Source organism: Carettochelys insculpta, chromosome 10 (assembly GCF_033958435.1).
Source record: "Carettochelys insculpta isolate YL-2023 chromosome 10, ASM3395843v1, whole genome shotgun sequence".
NCBI classification, from domain to species: Eukaryota; Metazoa; Chordata; order Testudines; family Carettochelyidae; genus Carettochelys; species Carettochelys insculpta.
The window spans coordinates 16,877,665-16,895,585 of NC_134146.1; the positions used below are offsets into that span (position 1 = coordinate 16,877,665).

At 41.2% G+C, this 17,921-nt stretch overlaps 1 protein-coding gene across 3 annotated transcripts in view; it reads left to right on the forward strand.

The window, feature by feature from the left end:
• Positions 1-12,999, forward strand: part of SGPP2 (sphingosine-1-phosphate phosphatase 2) — a 68,740-nt gene extending 55,741 nt beyond the window's left edge. For all 3 annotated transcript variants that reach the window (XM_075004118.1, XM_075004120.1, XM_075004119.1), the window contains exon 5: positions 9,730-12,999. In XM_075004118.1, coding sequence (XP_074860219.1) covers positions 9,730-10,272 — 543 coding nt within the window. In that variant the 3' untranslated portion in view covers positions 10,273-12,999. The remainder of the gene's footprint in view (positions 1-9,729) is intronic.
• The last annotated feature ends 4,922 nt before the right edge of the window (positions 13,000-17,921 follow it).

Sequence of the window (17,921 nt, forward strand, 5' to 3'; positions counted from 1 at the left end):
GTATCGGGTCATTTCACTTATATTTATATGCAACAAATATTTTTCAATGGTTGAGGACAAGACATGTAGTAGAACATCATATTCAAACAAAGCTGTGAGAAGAATTAAAATAAGCAAAAGAATTCCCAAGATGAAATAGTATTCGATTTCTTGAGAAATGGGTCTCCACTCCAGACAGACATGAAGAAGAGCTCTGTGGAAGCACAAAAGCTTCTCTCTCCCCAATAGAATTCGTCTCAATAAAAAAAAGATATCACAATAGTAATAAACATCTTTTTATACACATTTTTATATACACTGGTGAGCTTTTGGAGAATACACTTGAAATAGAGGCTTTACGTATTTATTGCTTATATTTAGAAAAAATTCTTGACGACTCTGGGTGACATTTTCAAAAGCACCTGTATCACTTAGAAGCAAAAGTTCCATTTTCAAAAATGATTTTTGCACTTAAGAGCCAAATATTTGTTGAAAGGCTCCTATGTTACTCAGGTGTTTTATTATTATTATTTTTTTACCCTGTATTATTAGCCTTTAGGATCAAGATTTAAAACTTTCTCTGTTAACACAGAAAAACACATACCAGCGAAGATCTTTATTATAATTTTAGAGGGTGTTCAGTCTTGTCTGTCATGCAGAAATGTATGTAACTCTCTGGGTAGACAGAATGCAGGGCCTACAAAATTATACCCACCAAAGTATATACTTGAAAAAAAATCCATCTGGTGCATGCACTGTCATGCAGCGCACTAAATTATTTCAGACCAAATTTTTAAAAAAATCCAATTTCCCAAGGCAAAAAGAAAACCAAAAGTCTCTTCTTCCATTATAAAATAACTGACAATAAAAATGTTCACAAAAAAAACCTTTAACTAATCAACCCAGTAAATAGAGGTTTCCTGTTCAGGGGGTTATTATCCAAATGTAAGCAGTCTTCAATGATCATCTAGTGTAGGTAGTAAAATAGGTATTAGCTGGAAGGAGAAGCTATTCATATGCAAAATGGATTACTCTTACCATATACTTATTTCTACTAAGGCTGAGTCCTTCCTTCTTACATTGTAGTCTGTAAGAATGAATGAATCTCTGACTTCGTACAGCGGTACTGATATCCACATTCAGATTTATATAGGCAGTCCTTGACATCACCACTGAAGATTTTGGGGAGTAAAGTATCTTGGAAATTATAAGAGGCTTTTTGGATTGAAATACATAAACAAACCTTAATATTTGCAACTTAGGCAGCTAATTAGTTAATTAAGGACAGTGTGGGTTAATGAAGAACCATACACAGGTGCATATTTTCTCTTTGCATCTCATTTATCTTCAAACTTAGATTTCTTTTCAGTGGTGTCTCATCCAGCTTCATACTGATCAAATGCCTTTGACATAGGCACATTTCCAAATAAAAGAATGCTCTGAACAGAATGACCGGGACCTTAATGCAGAAATTGAATCCGGTATTTCCTTAGTTTTCTTAAAGCAACCAATTAAAGCTTTCTCTGTCAGGACCTTCCTTTTCTTAATGTCAGCCCCTGAAATTCAGTATTTTGGATCAATTTCTATGTTGGCAAATAGAGATAAAATTAAATTGCATTTCCTTGTAAAAGAAAAAAAAACAAGTAAAATGAATGTAGGTGCAAAAGGTGAAGGAGAATTAAGGTTTCTATAGCCATCCTTTAAGACCACACCATAAGAACAGCCATACTGGGTTAGAGCAAAGTCCACCTAAACCAAGAGTGGGCAAAGCTACATGTGCCCTGTGGCCCGTCTCAGGCACAGAGCAGTCAGCCACTGTTTTAAGTGGCTTCCTGCTCCTTAACAGCAACGAAGGGTCCTGTGGCACCTTACAGACTAACAGAAAAGTTTTGAGCATGAACTTTCGTGAGCACAGACTCACTTCATCAGATCCTGCTCCTTGTAGCTCTCTGCTCTGGACACTGGGAGGAAGGAGGAGGCTTTGTGTGCAGTTCCGATTCTCTTGAAAAATATCTCAGCTCCCATTGGCTGGTTTCCAGTTTCCAGCCAGTAGGCACTCGGGGATTTTCCTGGGGGGTGGAGGGGAGCAGCACAAAAAGTTCCCCTCTCCACGCCTGGGCACCTGGAACAGAGCACTATATGAAGCAGGAAGCAGTTTTGAGTGGCCTGGGGCTGCAGAACCTTTCTCAGAGTGCTGCTGGCCAGGAGCCACCCAGGTAAATCTCCCAGCCAGTCTGCCTCTGGCATTCCAGACCCTCCCCCCTCGCCCTCATAACCCAAACCCTCTGCCCCTCCTCCTACACCCTTACCCCTCCCAGACTCTGCACCCCAATCCCTTGCTCACAACCCCCTCCTGCGCAATATCACAGCCCAAACCCTTGTACCTCAGTGCCCTGCCTTGGGTCACAAGCCCTGCCTGTCCTAGGTCACAATCCAAACCCAGCATCCCTGACCACTGTCCCAACTCACAACCTCCTCCTTCACCCAAACTCCCTCCCAGACCCCAGTCCCTTACCCCAAGCTCCCTTCTTCCATCCCAAACCCCGCACCTCCTTCATGATTATCATGGAAGCGTGCAGCCCTGACCACTTTCCCAATTCTTGGAGTGCCCCACCCCCATCAAAAATTATTGCCCACCACTGTTCTAGCTCAATGTCCAGTCTTCTAACAGTGGTCACTGTCAGGTGACCCAAAAGAAATGATCAGAACCAGGTAATCATCAAGAGATCCCTCCCATCGCCCATTTCCAGGATCTGGCAAACAGAGGTTAGGGACACTGTTCTTGTCCATCCTGGCTAAGTCATTGATGGACCGACCTATCCCCAATGAATTTATCTAGTTCTTTTTTTAACCCTGCTTTAGTTTTGGCCTTTACAACACACTCTGGCAAGGACTTCAACAGGTCACTGGGCAGTGTGTGAAAAAGTACTTCCTTTTGTTTGTTTTAAATTGCTGCCTATTAGTTTCATTTAGGGACCCCTAGTTCTTCTGTTATGGGAGGGAGGAAATAACTTTTTATTTACTTTCTCTGCAGCAGTCATGATTTTATAATCCTCTGTCATATTCCTTCTTAGGCATCTCTTTTTGAAGCTGAAAAGTCCCAGTCTTATTAACCTCCCTTCATATGGCGGCCATTCTATACCCCCAATTGTTTTCATTGCCCTTTTCTGAAACTTTTCCAATACCAAGGTATCTTTTGTGAAATGAGGGGACCACATCTGCACACAGTATTCAAGATGCTGGAGTACTATGGATTATGTATAGGCAATATGACATTTTCTGCACAGTGACTATTTTCAGAGAATGATCCACAATGACTCCAAGATCTCTCTCTTGAGTTGTAACAGCTGCTAATTTGGACCCCATCCTTTTGTGTGTGTAGCTGGGATTACGTTTTCTAACATGCATCATTTTGCATTTATCAGTATTGAATTTCATTTGCCATTTTGTTGCCCACTCACCCAGTTTTGTGAGATCCTTTTGAAGCTCTTCACACCCTGCGGTGGACTTAGCTATCTTGAGGAGTTTTGTATCATCCGCAATTTTTGCCACCTCACTGATTACCCATTTCTTCAGGTCATTTATGAATGTTGAATAGGATAGTTCCCAATACAGACTTATTGGAGACACCACTAGTTACCTCTCTTTTTGGCGTGCTATGGAGAGAAGGGAAGTTTATTCATTGCAAATGTTTTACAGATTTTAATATGGCATGAATGCTGCCAAAGTCAATATCACGTGAGGTACTTCCTCATCTCCCAGGAATCTAGTGTTCAGGTCAAACCTGCACTGCCACATAGACTGCAGCTGGTATACATCTGAGTAGGAAAGCTGTCTGAAATAACCCTGTTCCATGTGGGTAAATAATAAGCTCTTGGGTTTATAGTTTGTTTGGTTAATTAGCCCATGCAACATCAGTCAGTACTGCAGAGCTTATAAACCACCTTCTAATAGCATCCAAGCGCTATCGTCAGAGCAGAGACTGCACCTCTAATGTGACTGAATGGTTCAGGAAGCGATGTGTTTATTACCATTGGGAAAGTCATTATGTATTTACCAGAAACGGACTGTGACTAATTATTCCCTGTGCATACTCACTAAGTCTGGGCATGCAAGATGCACACAGGACTTTAGATCATGCCTAACTTGGTTTCATTTTATCATTTAATTTGTCATCTATTTATTTAATTTTATATTTATATTTATCATTTAATTAAAGGATCTATTTGTAAGGGGTCTTCTGGTGACTTTCTCTCCACTCATGTGTGTACTTGTACATTCAGTTTTGGAGTTTTGACAGCAATAAGTGAGCATCATCCTGAATGTTACATAATTTACTGGAGGACAGGGAGTTTGATGCATTGAATTTGCTGAGAGATTTTGGTGATTTTTTGGTTGCTTCAGTATGGCCAAGCCCAAGTAATAAAAACAAACCTCTAAAAAGTTATGCCTCAAAAATCATGAATGACTTAAAAGGTATGAGGTTTGGGAGTTTTTTTAGTCAAATATTGGACTCATATTTGCTTTCTGGTTTGTCAAGCTGAGTCTCTCCAATAATCCAAAGACTCCAAGAGCTGGAGCTTACAGAAATGAACGAAATTTTACAGGATTCATGGCTTAACTTGCAAGAGTAGAGAACGCTGTCACTTCCCTATCAGGGTCTACATCTTGAGAAACAGAAATTGTGGCCACATGGTGCTAGTACTTTACAAACATGAGAGACAGTCCTGGCCCCCAAGAGCTTACATCATACATACGCAAGACAGAAAATCCCACAGCCAGTAAGAGCTTTGGAATACAATCCAGGCCTCTTGATTTCCAGGGCAGGGCCAGTGGGGCAAATAGCTACTGTGGGCCTGAGGGCAAGGCATGAGGGGGCCTGGCTCCATGCCCTGGAAGGAAGGGGAGGGCCACAGGAAGTCAGCCCTTAGTGCCACATGGAGCACAGCACTTCCCCTCCTCAACCTTCAGAATCCATGGAGAGTCATGCTCACACAGTGCTTCAGAGGGTCCCAGAGCTCCCAGCTGTCACTGCTGCAGTGGCTAGGAGCTCTTGGCCCCTATGAAATGCCAGTCCCCTATGTAGCTGCTCTCTTTGCAGCACCCCACCACCCACCACCAGGTTCTGTTGCTAGACTGAGAGTCTTAGCACATTAAGTGCTAATAATCTCTCTGTTGATAAGTTTGCATATGTGGAGTGGTGGATCTTCGACAGTAAAACAGCAGTAACGTGTTGCATCTTGGTAGCCATCACCAATGTTACATATTTACGTTGTCCTCTTGTAATTGTAAGAACATAAGAACAGCCATACTGGGTCAGACCAAAGGTCCATCCAGCCCAGTAGCCTGTCTGCCAACAGTGGCCAGTGCCAGGTACCCCAGAGGGCGTGGACTGAAGACAACGATCAAGCGATTTGTCTCTTGCCGTCCATCTCCAGCCTCTGACAATCAGAGGTCAGGGACACCGTTCCTACCCTTGGCTAATAGCCTTTTATGAACCTAACCTCCATGAATTTATCTAGCTCTTTCTTAAATTCTGTTATAGTCCTAGCTTTCACAGTCTTCTCTGGCAAGGAGTTCCACAGGTTAACTATGCACTGAGTGAAGAAGAACTTTCTTTTATTAGTTTTAAACCTGCTACCCATTAATTTCATCTGGTGTCCTCTAGTTCTTGTATTGTGGGCACAAGTAAATAACTTCTCCTTATTCACCCTCTCCACATCTGTCAATTTTATATACCTCTGTCATGTCTCCCCTCAGTCTCCTCGTTTCTAAACTGAAAAGTCCCAACCTTTTTAGCCTCTCCTCATCCAGGACCTGTTCCAAGCCCCTAATCATTTTAGTTGCCTTCTTCTGAACCTTTTCCAGTGCCAGGATATCTTTTTTTTAGGTAAGGAGACCACATCTGTACACAGTATTCATAAAGTTATATAGGGGCAGTAAGATACTCCTTGTCTTTATTTTCTATCCCTTTTTTTAATAATACCTAACATCGTATTTGCCTTTTTGACTGCCTCTGCACACTGCTTGGATGTTTTCAAGGAACTATCCAGGATAACTCCAAGATCTCTTTCCTGATTAGTTATAGCTAAATTAGCCCCCATCATGTTGTAAGTATAGGGGGGGTTATTTTTTCCAATGTGCATTACCTTACACTAATCCACATTAAATTTCATTTGCCATTTTGTTGCCCAGTCACTCAGTTTGATGAGATAACAAGTAATGCTAACTGTAATCAAAATTTGTACCAAGCATATGCAAAAATGATTCTTTGAATTGCTTTCTGTTTAACTTCAAATTTGCTTGGAGCCTAGCATGTGAAAATTCTTGGCATCTGACATTCACACGTTTGAGTTATGTGTTTGTCACAACATATTTCTGCTGGGGGAAAAAAAAATCCAGCCCATGACTCTAAATGGAGTTTGCTCACAACCACTTCACCTATGAGCTATGACCAAGCATAGACATTTTCAATTTGAAATGAACTTCACAGATAGTTATGATTTTGTTTGTGCTATTACACTGAGTCTGTAATTTATGCAGGTTTTTCATTAGATACTGATAACAAAACTTGTGCTCCTGAGAAAAAACATGTCTGTATTGCTTCTGAGCTCCCTGCCTGCAGCAGGCTGCGAAACACCAGTGAGAATGTTTGTTACAGGAGAGCAAGTGTCTCCTTTCCCAGTATCACTGTTGACAACAGCTTTATAAAAGTCCTCAAAGCAGCTTATTTATTTAGTTAATAAATTAAGTTTTAACCTCCCTGGTCTTGCCTCAGGCAATTGGCTAACAATCCAGATTTCAGTTACTGCTATAACCAGAATTCTTATGAATTGTTATTGCCTAAAGGCAGCTGTGCCCAGCCAAACTAGAGAAATGCATCCTTTAAATATTTTATCTCATATCTCTGTGGTTGTTTGCTCCCTCAAATATATAATATAAAGTTTCTTTTGTTACAGGAACCTTTCTTCTGCTTGTGCAAACTAAGAAATCATAATCCTGTTGGTATGGAATGAAATTAGCTTTGGGATTATGGGTGGAGAAAGTTCTGCATCAATAGAAATCTTCTGTTTAAACATGTTTCAATAGAGACCCAGAAACTAAGTCATGCAAATAATTTCTTCTATTTAATTAATTACTAGAAGTTAGCTGACCCTTAAAAATGAAGTGTACAGGGGATAAAATCTTGTTTACCCTACTCAAGGGGAAAATAAATCCCCTCTGAAGTCAAGAGGAATACTCACGTGTGAAGCAAGAAGGATAGGACCAATGTATTCTTTGTTTTGTCTCTGACAAAGCTGTGCATCTAATCTATGTTTATATATCTGCTCATCAGCATAGGATCTAGACTCTGGCTACAAGTTAGCTTTAACAAAGAATTAAGCCTGAAAGAGAGAGAGAGACTTCTTCAGCCAAGGTATTTCTTTGCTTAGGGAAAGGTTTCTTTGACTTAGTCACCTCAGCATTGTGGAAAAACATATCTAAAGAAATGGGGTTTGATATATGCACTGAATGTGGCCAATGTGGTGTTCATTCTGGTTACCTGTATCAGTATTCTAGAATTTCGGACTTGCCAGGCTTTGCCTCCTGAGTATATTGACCCAATATGATCTTTCTCCTATCTCCCTAGTTTAAAAAACAATGCACAAAACAGTGGGCTTTTGCAGGTTACATCATTGCCTGAAGTGCTCTAAGTCTATATAAACAATGTTAAATGTTGCTAAATCATTGAGTAACTGAAAAATGGTAAACGATGGAAAGTAAACTCAGAAAATAATTGCTGGTTGGCTGAAGTTAAGATGGTGGCCTGATGTACAGTTGAAATCAGAAATGTCTATTAAAAACATACAGGATAGCAGGTTAAGACAGCAAGCTGAGTTCGTAGGGTATAAATCTGGAAATCAGCAGTTCTGATTTCAGACCATACTGAAATGCTGTTGTTTAGTGTTGGGCAAGGAGTGGAAAACACTAGGCAACTAACACTGCAGAGGGAATGTGGGTAGGTAGAGTCTTTATGTGGCCAGAATAAAAGGTTTGGTTTGCTTTATAAAATCTTACAGAGCACTGAGGGAGTTGCAGCCAGTTGGATCACATGGTTAGTTGAATGTACTGACACCTCTCCAACTACTCCAAGGGCTTGTCTGCACTACCACCTTCCTTCGAAGGAAGGATGGTAATTACAGTGTTGGGAGTTTACTAACGAAGTGCTGCCGTGCATAGGCAGCACTTCATTAAGCAAATTCCCCACCCCCACCCCCCCGCCCCCGCAGCAACTTCGAAGGTTTAAACTTCGAAGTACCGGCACATGTCTAGACATGGCTCACCCACTGGTACTTCGAAGTGCTGGGGCAAATTCGAAGTTCCTTTACTCCTCAAAATTTTGAAGCACTTTGAAGTACTGGCGGGTGAGCCGTGGCTACATGCATGTGCCGGTACTTCGCAGTTTAAAACTTTGGAGTTGCCGCGGGGGGGAATTTGCTTAAGGAAGTGCTGCCTATGCACGGCAGCACTTCATTAGTAAACTCCCAACACCGTAATTACCATCCTTCCTTCGAAGGAAGGTGGTAGTGTAGACAAGCCCCAAAATAGGCCCAAAAAAGCCAATAACAGAACACCACCCGTTATTAACCTACAGCCCTCAACTCAAACCATGGTAATGCATCATTAAGGACCTACAACTTATCCTAAATCAGGATGCCACACTCCAGAAGGCCCTAGGTGACAGTCCTGTTTTCTCCTATACACAAGCTCCCAACCTTATGAGGATTCTCACTAGCAACCACAGGTTATACCGCAATAATACGAATCTTGGAACTTTTCCTTGCAACAAGCTCCGTTGCCAACTTTGTCCACCTATCTATTCTGGAGAATTGGGCCACCTTCTCCTGTTCCTCAACTAATGTCATATATGTCATCGTATGCCGACAATGCTCACACACTATGTATATTGGGCAAACTGCAAACACTCTTTGCCAAAGAATGAATGGACATAGAGCACACATCAAAAAATCTCGAAATACACAAACCTGTCAGCTGTCACTTTAATGGACTGAGCCATTCTGTTAAAGACCTGAGAGTTTGGGTTCTAGAGAAAACAGACTTTAACAACTGTTTACAGAGAGAATGTTCAGAACCAATATTCATATTCAAGTTTGATACATTAACATGTAGTTTGAACAGGGACAGCAATTACCTGACCCATTATAAGGACTCTTTCGCATACTTTAATGTTTGACCTAACACTTGACATCCCTGCCCCACACCCTCCTCTTTCTGCTCTTTTATCTGATTTGTCAACCTTGATAACAATTTTTGGACTTCTGTGCTTTATACATTGAGTCTGTTCTGGTAAGACTTATAGATATGAAGAAGTGGGTCTGTCCCACAAAAGCTCATCACCTAATAAATTATGTTATTCTTAAAAGTGCTACATGATTGCTTTTTTTGTTTTTGGTAATTCATTCATTCTTGGTGCACTGGAGGGGTAGGGAAGGAGGAAAAAAATGAAAAAATAAGATATTTGATGCTATTAATATTCCTATTATTTTCACTATTTTAATGCTGTACTTCATAATTTACTGTACTAGTCAATCTTAGAGTATACATTTAATAAATTAGATAAATGTAAAACTGCATCTTCCTAATATACTCCCCACTTTTGAACTGAACATTTGGTTTGATAGTCTGATAACCTGTTTATACTTCCATGTTCTAACAAGCTTTTTTTTTTTTTAATTCCCATCTTTATAGGACGTGATTGGTGGAACTCTGATATCAGCTGTGTTGATTGCACTCATGTATCCTGCCTGGGATATTCTAGATCACCTGATGTTAACTAGTCCATTCTGTCCTATACTTTCCATACTCGTGCCTCTTTTCTTATGTTACAACTATCCCAAACTGGAGGATTACAGCCCCACGCGTGCAGACACAACTACCGTCCTTGGAGCAGGAGCTGGAGCAATCATAGGATTCTGGTTAAATAACCTCAATGCATCACCAAACTATCCCAGCGAAAGTCTTCAGCTCAGCCTTCCTTCAATCAGTGGAATGTTGACAGTGATGCTGGCAAAATTCTTAGTAGGGATTTTTATTCTTTTGGTGATACGTTATTTCATCAAAGGTTTGGCCCTCTGGGTGTTGTGTTCTAGGTTCCAGGTTTCTGTCAATGATCTGGAAGCCAGACAACGACTGGAAATAGAAGTGCCCTACAAATTTATAACCTATTCTTCTGTTGGCTTCAGTGCTACAATGATAGTGCCGTTATTGCACAAGTTATTAGGATTAATATGAGTGTTATGCATTGTTTGAAATAACATGGCAAAATCATGTCAGAGATACAAAAATAGTACACAAAGGTACAAGACTTGACTAAATAGTATGATGTGCCTTTCTGCACTGGCTATAAAATACCTACTATTAAATATCTCAGGGAATCATTGCATATAAATAATTCAGAATTAGCAATTACTGGCTGTTATGTACCCACAACTACAGCTTTGTGACCCAGGTGTCTGGTTTGACGTGCATAAAAAACAAGGACTTTGTTTCTATGGCTTTTGTTTGCTTGTGACACTCAGGGTTTGGCCTTAGTAGGTCACTTGTCAGTTTTGGAAACACCATGAAAGTCATGCTCCTGTGGTTGAAATTATGGCAGGTTTCCCTCACAGCAATCCTTGATGCCAATTTAGTATTAAAGGTCCACTCCCCAGCCTATTCATGCTCAGTATTGTGCTGTCACTGGTAATTGGGCTACCAAATGATGGAGATAAGAAGGGAGGAAATCCACAGGGAAGGCAGCAGGAAATTCGAAGTGACCAGAAAGGGGTAAGCCTGGCGAAGTGGGTGGTTAGCCAGAAACAAAATGAGAATAGCTTGGAATGACGTAGGGCCTGATACTGCCATGAAGCTACGCTTTAAAACTGGCATTGATTCAGTGAAAGTGTCCTGCTGACTAAGAGATCAGACTCTCTGAACAGATGCCTTTATGCACAGAAACCATAAACCTACATAAAGTCACATGTGCATTTCTCTTGAGATTGCTCTGAACTCTTAAATATTGGAATTTGATGACAAATTGGAATTTGATTTGATGATGAATTTTTGTATTTGCTACTTTATGTAAACTGTCTTCTGAGCACACAGCCACCCTTCCTTGTTAAGAATTGCTTTACATATTGGAATTCTTCAGAAAGCTAACTTTTTCTTATGTGTTTTATACCAAAAATTTTACTTTAATATTACTGAAAATCCTGCTAGGATATGCTTCAACTAGGGAATGTTGGGATGTGAGCACAGAGCTAAGAGTCCTGTGCTCCTGGATCAATATCCCAGCTGCCACAAACTTCCGCTTGAGCAAGTCACTTGTCTGCCTTGCCTCAGCTGCTCCATCTGTAAAAATGAAACAGTAATGTCTGCCCACCTCACAGGGATGTTGTAAGTACTTATCATTTAAAGTGTATCATGAAAAGTGCTGAATATTAATATTCAAGTGATCATAAAATACACAATCTTAACTTTCTGGTGCTAAGGTCCATTATGCTTTGTCCTTTATGCATCTTGAAATAGCATACCAAAATACTTGTGTGCTTAACCATTAATAGCTAAGGGTGGTTGCTGCTGTGACTTCCAGGGCAATAAAAAGTATTAGCAGTTGCACAAATGAGCAGCAAGAGGCTCAGCTATGATTGTGGTTCAGCGGAAGAGAAATAAAAAATGGCTGTGCTGTTCATTTAGACTCTTACATACTCTCCCCATCAGCCCCACCATTGCTACTTATTATACTGTTGCATGTATAGGTGACAGCATGCCCCGGGGACCTTTTTCATAGATGATTTATAGTAAGCAGAGCCACCACTCTGAATTTAAAGTCATGGTGGACGCACAAACAGCCTACTCAGAAGTTAACTCCAGTTTAGTAAATATGAACATTTCAGTACTAAAATGTACAGAAGACTGTAGAGAAATCAAGCTGCTCTTTACCCTCTACACCACAAGAAATACCTCAAAACACTGTCCAATAAAGGTGTTTTTTGATATTGGGCTGAATGAAGGCAGGAGATCTGAAGCCCTACAAAGGTGATGTTTCACGTCATAGTGGAAAAAACTTAAAGTGGAAGGTTTCTTAACTCATAACACTGTCACCTTGACTAAAATGGCTTAAGTGTAGCTGAATCAGTTATGCAGTTTTATTTCAAATACTGATTTCCTGAACTGCAGCTATTCTATGCTGTCGAACTGTTATAATACAGATAGGCTTGGATTTATGCAGTACATGCAAAACATTTCTATTTTTTGTAGCATTCAGTTGCATGTGATCTATGCAATCCATACCAACTACTTTCTTTCAGAAGTCTTACTTGGTTTGACTCAAAATTTAAAATAAATATATTTACAAAAGCTGGTGAGTTTGTTTACTTTGTACTTGCCAGACTTATTATTCTTTGAAATTATTTTATACAGCAAGGGGAATGGTTTGCAGTTTGCAAAATGTTCATTCGTTACCCACTACATTGCCACCTCCATCTACAGTAAACTTGAAATCTTCCACTGTAGACATATGATGGTCACTGAGGTAGATGGTGGTCTATATTAACAAATATTCCAGCAAGGTGTTAATAAAGACAGGAAGAAGAATTTTTTGAAAAGCCTACCAGCTACCATAAAGATGCTGCCTATATGAACTTAAAAACTGTTAAATGTGCAGACCTTTAGTTATAGACAAAGTCCTGATTAATAGTGGCCCTAAACATCTGAGATTAGAAAATCCCTCTACAGAGCCAGTGTAGACTTTGGGAAAAGATGTTGTTGTTGTTCTTTAACAACACTAACACAATTTTAAAGGAAATGTAGAGTAGTTAAGATTTAACACTTGTATAACTGTGGTAACAGATCATGATCAAGCCTGCTTGGACCCATGTCTGTAAAACACCATAAGAGCATGGTAGCATTCCACAGGCTCAAACACTGTGTCATATAAACAGTCTGTTATGGGTTTACAAACTACTTGAATAAATCCCCTCTTCCTTCTGCTGCACGTACTCTTTTCCTTCACAACTGGGGGGCATAGTGATGGGAAATATTCTGCCTCTGTTTGTGATACTGATTTTCCAGTGGCTCAGTCATTTGTCCAAGTACTAAATACCCTTTTCAAGGATTGGGTCAAAATAGTTTACACAAAACAAAACAACTTTTTCATTTGTGCGTGTTTGGAAAGGATCCTGAACCTTCTCCCCCTTGAACCTCTACTGCAGTTTATCACACACATGTTCCTTGTAAAACTTTCACAAGACCCTCTGCAATGTACGTAATATATTGTGGAGTGACTGTTTCTTTAGACCCTCTCCCTCTAGTTAGAGTGCTGCTGTTTCTCTATAATCGGGTATTGGACATCAGAAATAAGAGAGAATTCCTAACACACACAGATCTAAGACATCCTCGCATTTAATACTGATCACTGATTCAGATTCACCTTTGGCTGGCTGACATGGAAAAAAAATGCAGTCTAATTGGTGACTTACATGGAAGGTCCAGTTCTTGATCAACTGTTGTCCACACTGCAAACACCACTTCTGCTGAATGGCTTTGGTAGCAGTCTCTCCAAAGACTGTGTTGCTACTTTTCAGAGTATCTAGTTGAATTTTGGATGTTCCAGTTGGAAGAGGAAATTGATGGATTTGGGTACGTGTTTTGATACAATCTAATTTACAAGGAATGTACAAAGTCCATCTTCAAATGCAGGAGAAGCCAAGACCAAAAGAAGCAGGTGCTTAGCTCTATAGATCTATAGACAGAGAGAAAGAGAGAGACTTGTGCCAAACCAACAGACCCCAGTCCTTGCTCTAGAGATTTTCTCACCATCACACAAGCACTCAAGAGCTACTGACTGGCTTTCTTTGCCTTTTCCTGAGAGTCCCTTAGCCCAAATGGTGGTAATGTCTTGGCAGACTATTGGGCTCTAGTTTGGTGTCAATTCCCTGTTTCTTGTAATTATCTTTATTGAAGGGTGTGTTCCTACCACTCAGTGTCATTGATGTTTTAACTCCACAATAAGGTATAACCTAGCACATAACTGTAGCACCAAACGTCTTGGCTCCCTCAGAGCTCTGGGCTACACTTCACATGTTGACTGACCTAGCTATATGAAAACTTCATACTAATGAGTGATCTAGTTAAGGTCATTAGCACCCAGCATGGACCTTCTGTCAGCCTGGCTCCTGCCACTCAGGTTTTACAGCTGTTTGCAGAAAAGCCTGTTTTGTCACCGTAGGAAGTGGTTACCATACAGCACTATGGCAGCATACCTGCAGCTGTGCCACTGTAGTGCCAAAAGTTGGGACATGGTCTGAGTGTGTATGCATGCTTCTACCCCAACCTTACTGTGCTCATTCTTCTGCACAAATAAATAGCTAATGGGAGCACTAGTCAGCGAACCCTGGGATTGTCCCAGCGCAAGCTTCATCTTGGAGAAGGGTTAGGTTATTACTTTTAGGGGTGTGTGCATACATGTGCGCAAACACATACTTTTCTTATGGCGACTCTAGGTCCTAAGTAAAGCTGTTGCATTGTTTCTCATCAGCTTAAAGCTGAGAACAGCTTCCTCTGACTACACAAAGTAATGCCGGACTGCCCAGTATGATGTATAAAAACATGGGCCTTCTTGTCTGGCTAATGAAACCTTACCAAGTAATTTTCAGCATATTTGCTGTGGCTGTCATCCTGCGTGACTCACAAATGGGAGGGCACTCAACTTCACTGGGTTACCACTTGATTTTTTACATAAGCATACGCAATTACGAGGTGAGGTGCTGTAAACTGCAGAATTTATTAAGGGAAAGAATCAAAAAATTTAAAAGGCTGATACTTGAGAGAGAGAGAACACAGGACTGGCTCTTCTTGTCATTGATGATTTTTCCATCTGGGAATTAACTGATTCTGGACTTTATGTAGTAGCAGCAAGTACAAAATGCCTTTTCATGTTTTTGGATTACTGGAAATGCCTCTGAGGCCCACTCAGAAATTTCAGCTAGTGCAAAAAGCACTTGCCTGCAGATAAGTGATGATCTGCATATGGGGTATGTGTTATCTGCTTATTCCAGATTCAGAATAAGGTGTTGATGTAAAAGGCTGTATCCATGCTATTAGAGAGCACTCTCTCTATGCACGATTTCAGCTGTAAGTGCAATTATGGTAGATGGATTTTACAGAGAAGGAAGCTTATTTTCAGTTGATTTGCCAGTGTTTTGTCTCTGCCACTGAACTATACGATTTACTCAGTGTTACTTGGGTCCTTAACAAAATTAACGTTTGTTTTTTTGGAAAATGAAAATATACATTCTTCATTTGAATCATTGCTCTGGGGTGGGGCTGGAGATCAGGGGTTCAGTATGCAGACTACCCTGTGCAGCGAGGACTACCCCAGACCTCTGTCACTGCAGCAGCTTGGGGCCACATGAGAAGCATCCCCATGGCCTCTGCAGCTTTGGCAGGCACAGGTCCCCTGGCTGGAGCAGATGCAGTCTCGTCTCCCACCTGCTGCACTCCCCAGCCCGAGTGAGGAAATGCAGCAAAATGCACTTTCCCTTTGCTCCACCCTGAAGGAGAACAGACAGCAATGCTCCTGTATGAATCATACAGAGTGGGGAGCTTCAACTCCCCACATCCCCACTGAAGGACGCCTGGAGGGTGGAGGCTTGGGGCTGCAACAGTCGTGTGGGGAGAGGTGCCCTCAGTGAGCCCCTTTAACAGGCCTGGTGATCATCTCTTTTCTGAGCAGAATCCCGTTCCAAACACATTCCATTTTCCTGGCACAACAAGGTAGGAGTTTGGTCATGGTAAGAGGAAGCTGTATGCCAAATTTGGTGGTCCACGCTCTTACCATTTAGGAAGAATTCTTGAGCAGACAGACAAACTCTCAAATATATAGTAACTATAGTATCACTCAAAACCAACAAGCAGTCCTGTGGCACCTTATAGACTAACAGATATTTTGGAGCATAAGCTTTTGTGGGCAAAGACCCCCTTCATCAGATGCAACACTACAGATGTATCGCTACACCTGCATCACTTTGTCAGATGTATCACTAGACCTGATGACAACTGCTGGGTCACCATATACAAAGTAAAGTAGTGCCAATAGGTTAGGAGACAGGCTGTAAGTATTACGTGTCTGACTTCTGTTGTTTACTTTAGGGAGGAACTAGGACATGCAATATATAGAGACGCTAGAGAAAGCTTCACAAAACAGCCAGAGAGACAAAACAAGATGATGGAACACTTGCCTATAGAGAGTTTACTTGCACAAACAATTAATCCTCCTTTTGTCAAACTACATTTTCCTTTCTGTGTGGGTGTGGAGGAGGGGGGTTAGCACTTGGTACGTTTGACAATAAAAAAAACAAGTAAAAGACACTTCTAAAAAACACATATATAGTATTCTCACACACAAATTGCTCTTAGTTGTGCCAGCTGTTACTTTGATGGCCTCCAGTCCCTCCCCTACTCACTACCCACCTGGAGTGGTATTCCTTCCAGCGGACACCTAGTCTGAGGTGGTTCATATCACTGCACATGAAGGTTGGAAGTTGACAGCTCAATGGAAGCTCTGTAATGTGCACAGGTCTCAGGTAAAGTAGGAAGTAGAGCCTGGCTCTTATTTCCTGCTTGTTTAGCACCTCTCAGCAAACTGTTTAAACTGTAGACACTAACGGCACCTGCCCAAAAACAGAATTTCTCTGCAGATGTTACTTCCCAGAACCCATCGTACAGGGAAGTTGAACTGTCTAAGAAGCAAGAAAGCCCATAATCTTTTTCTGTTTTATGCCCATCACTGGCCACCTAACCTTGACAACTCATTCTCAAAAAGCTGAGTTTTGCTCTCTGATAGTTTTCCTGCCTGAGTGTGACTGCTGCTTGACTGATGCTAGGATGTGTCACAAAAGGGCTCAGCTTGTTAATAGTTACCTGGAAACTATCTGGAACTGAACCATTTCATTTCTTATGTTTTCCGATCAGTTCTACTTTATAGCCAAGTCTGTTCCTGAAGCCCCCAGCACGGCCTGTTTCTTACATGTACAAAATACAGAATCTTCATCCCTCCCCTTCCTTCCCAATGCCGCCATTGTTTCTCAGTCTTGCGCCACTTATGGCCTGAGCTCTTCGGGCCATTGAACTGTGCTAGCAATAACTGTTTGGGATCAATAGTGACAGAAACTAACTGTGAACCTCTCAGTGTCAACAATTCAAAAGTTTCACCTTGTTATTGGGTCCCCTGTGTCAGGGAGAGGAACTGACGCAAAAGCAGGAAAAAAGAAATCTGCTGTAACAAGCCTCATCACTGTGGCTTCCTTTGGCAGCAAATGCAAGGTTAGTGCAATGGATGCCAGGGCTAGGAGCAAATGTAATGTTCTTTGCAAAGGGAGATGAGCACATGCACTGGAGACTGACTGCTGGTGCAAAAAAGATATAACTTTTGCAGCAGTACAGGCACTGGACTGAACTGCAAGAAACCTGGTCTCAATTCCCCCAGGTCAGATTTTGCAGGAGACCTTGGGTAAATCACTGACTAGAACCTCTCAGTTTCTGAGCATCAGCAGTTCCCACTGACTTTACAAACAGTTGTGGGGACCCAGCAACTCTGAAAAGCAGCCCCTCAGAGCTTCAGTTTCCTCACTGGTCTGAGGCACGAGGATGTCAAGCTGATATATAGCTAGAGGAAAAAATAAAACCTGACCCATAACCCTTCCAATAGAGACCACTGCAGCACAATAATAAAAACTAACCAGGCCATGATATCGTAGAGGGTAACCTCAAAGGAGAATTGGGAAGCACAATGTCCAAAAACCGTGTTTAGAGAAGTACATTACTGTACAAAAGTATGCCTATGCTATGCTGAATGCAAATCTGCCTTGCTGTGGTTCTAATCCCCACGTATGACGCACTAA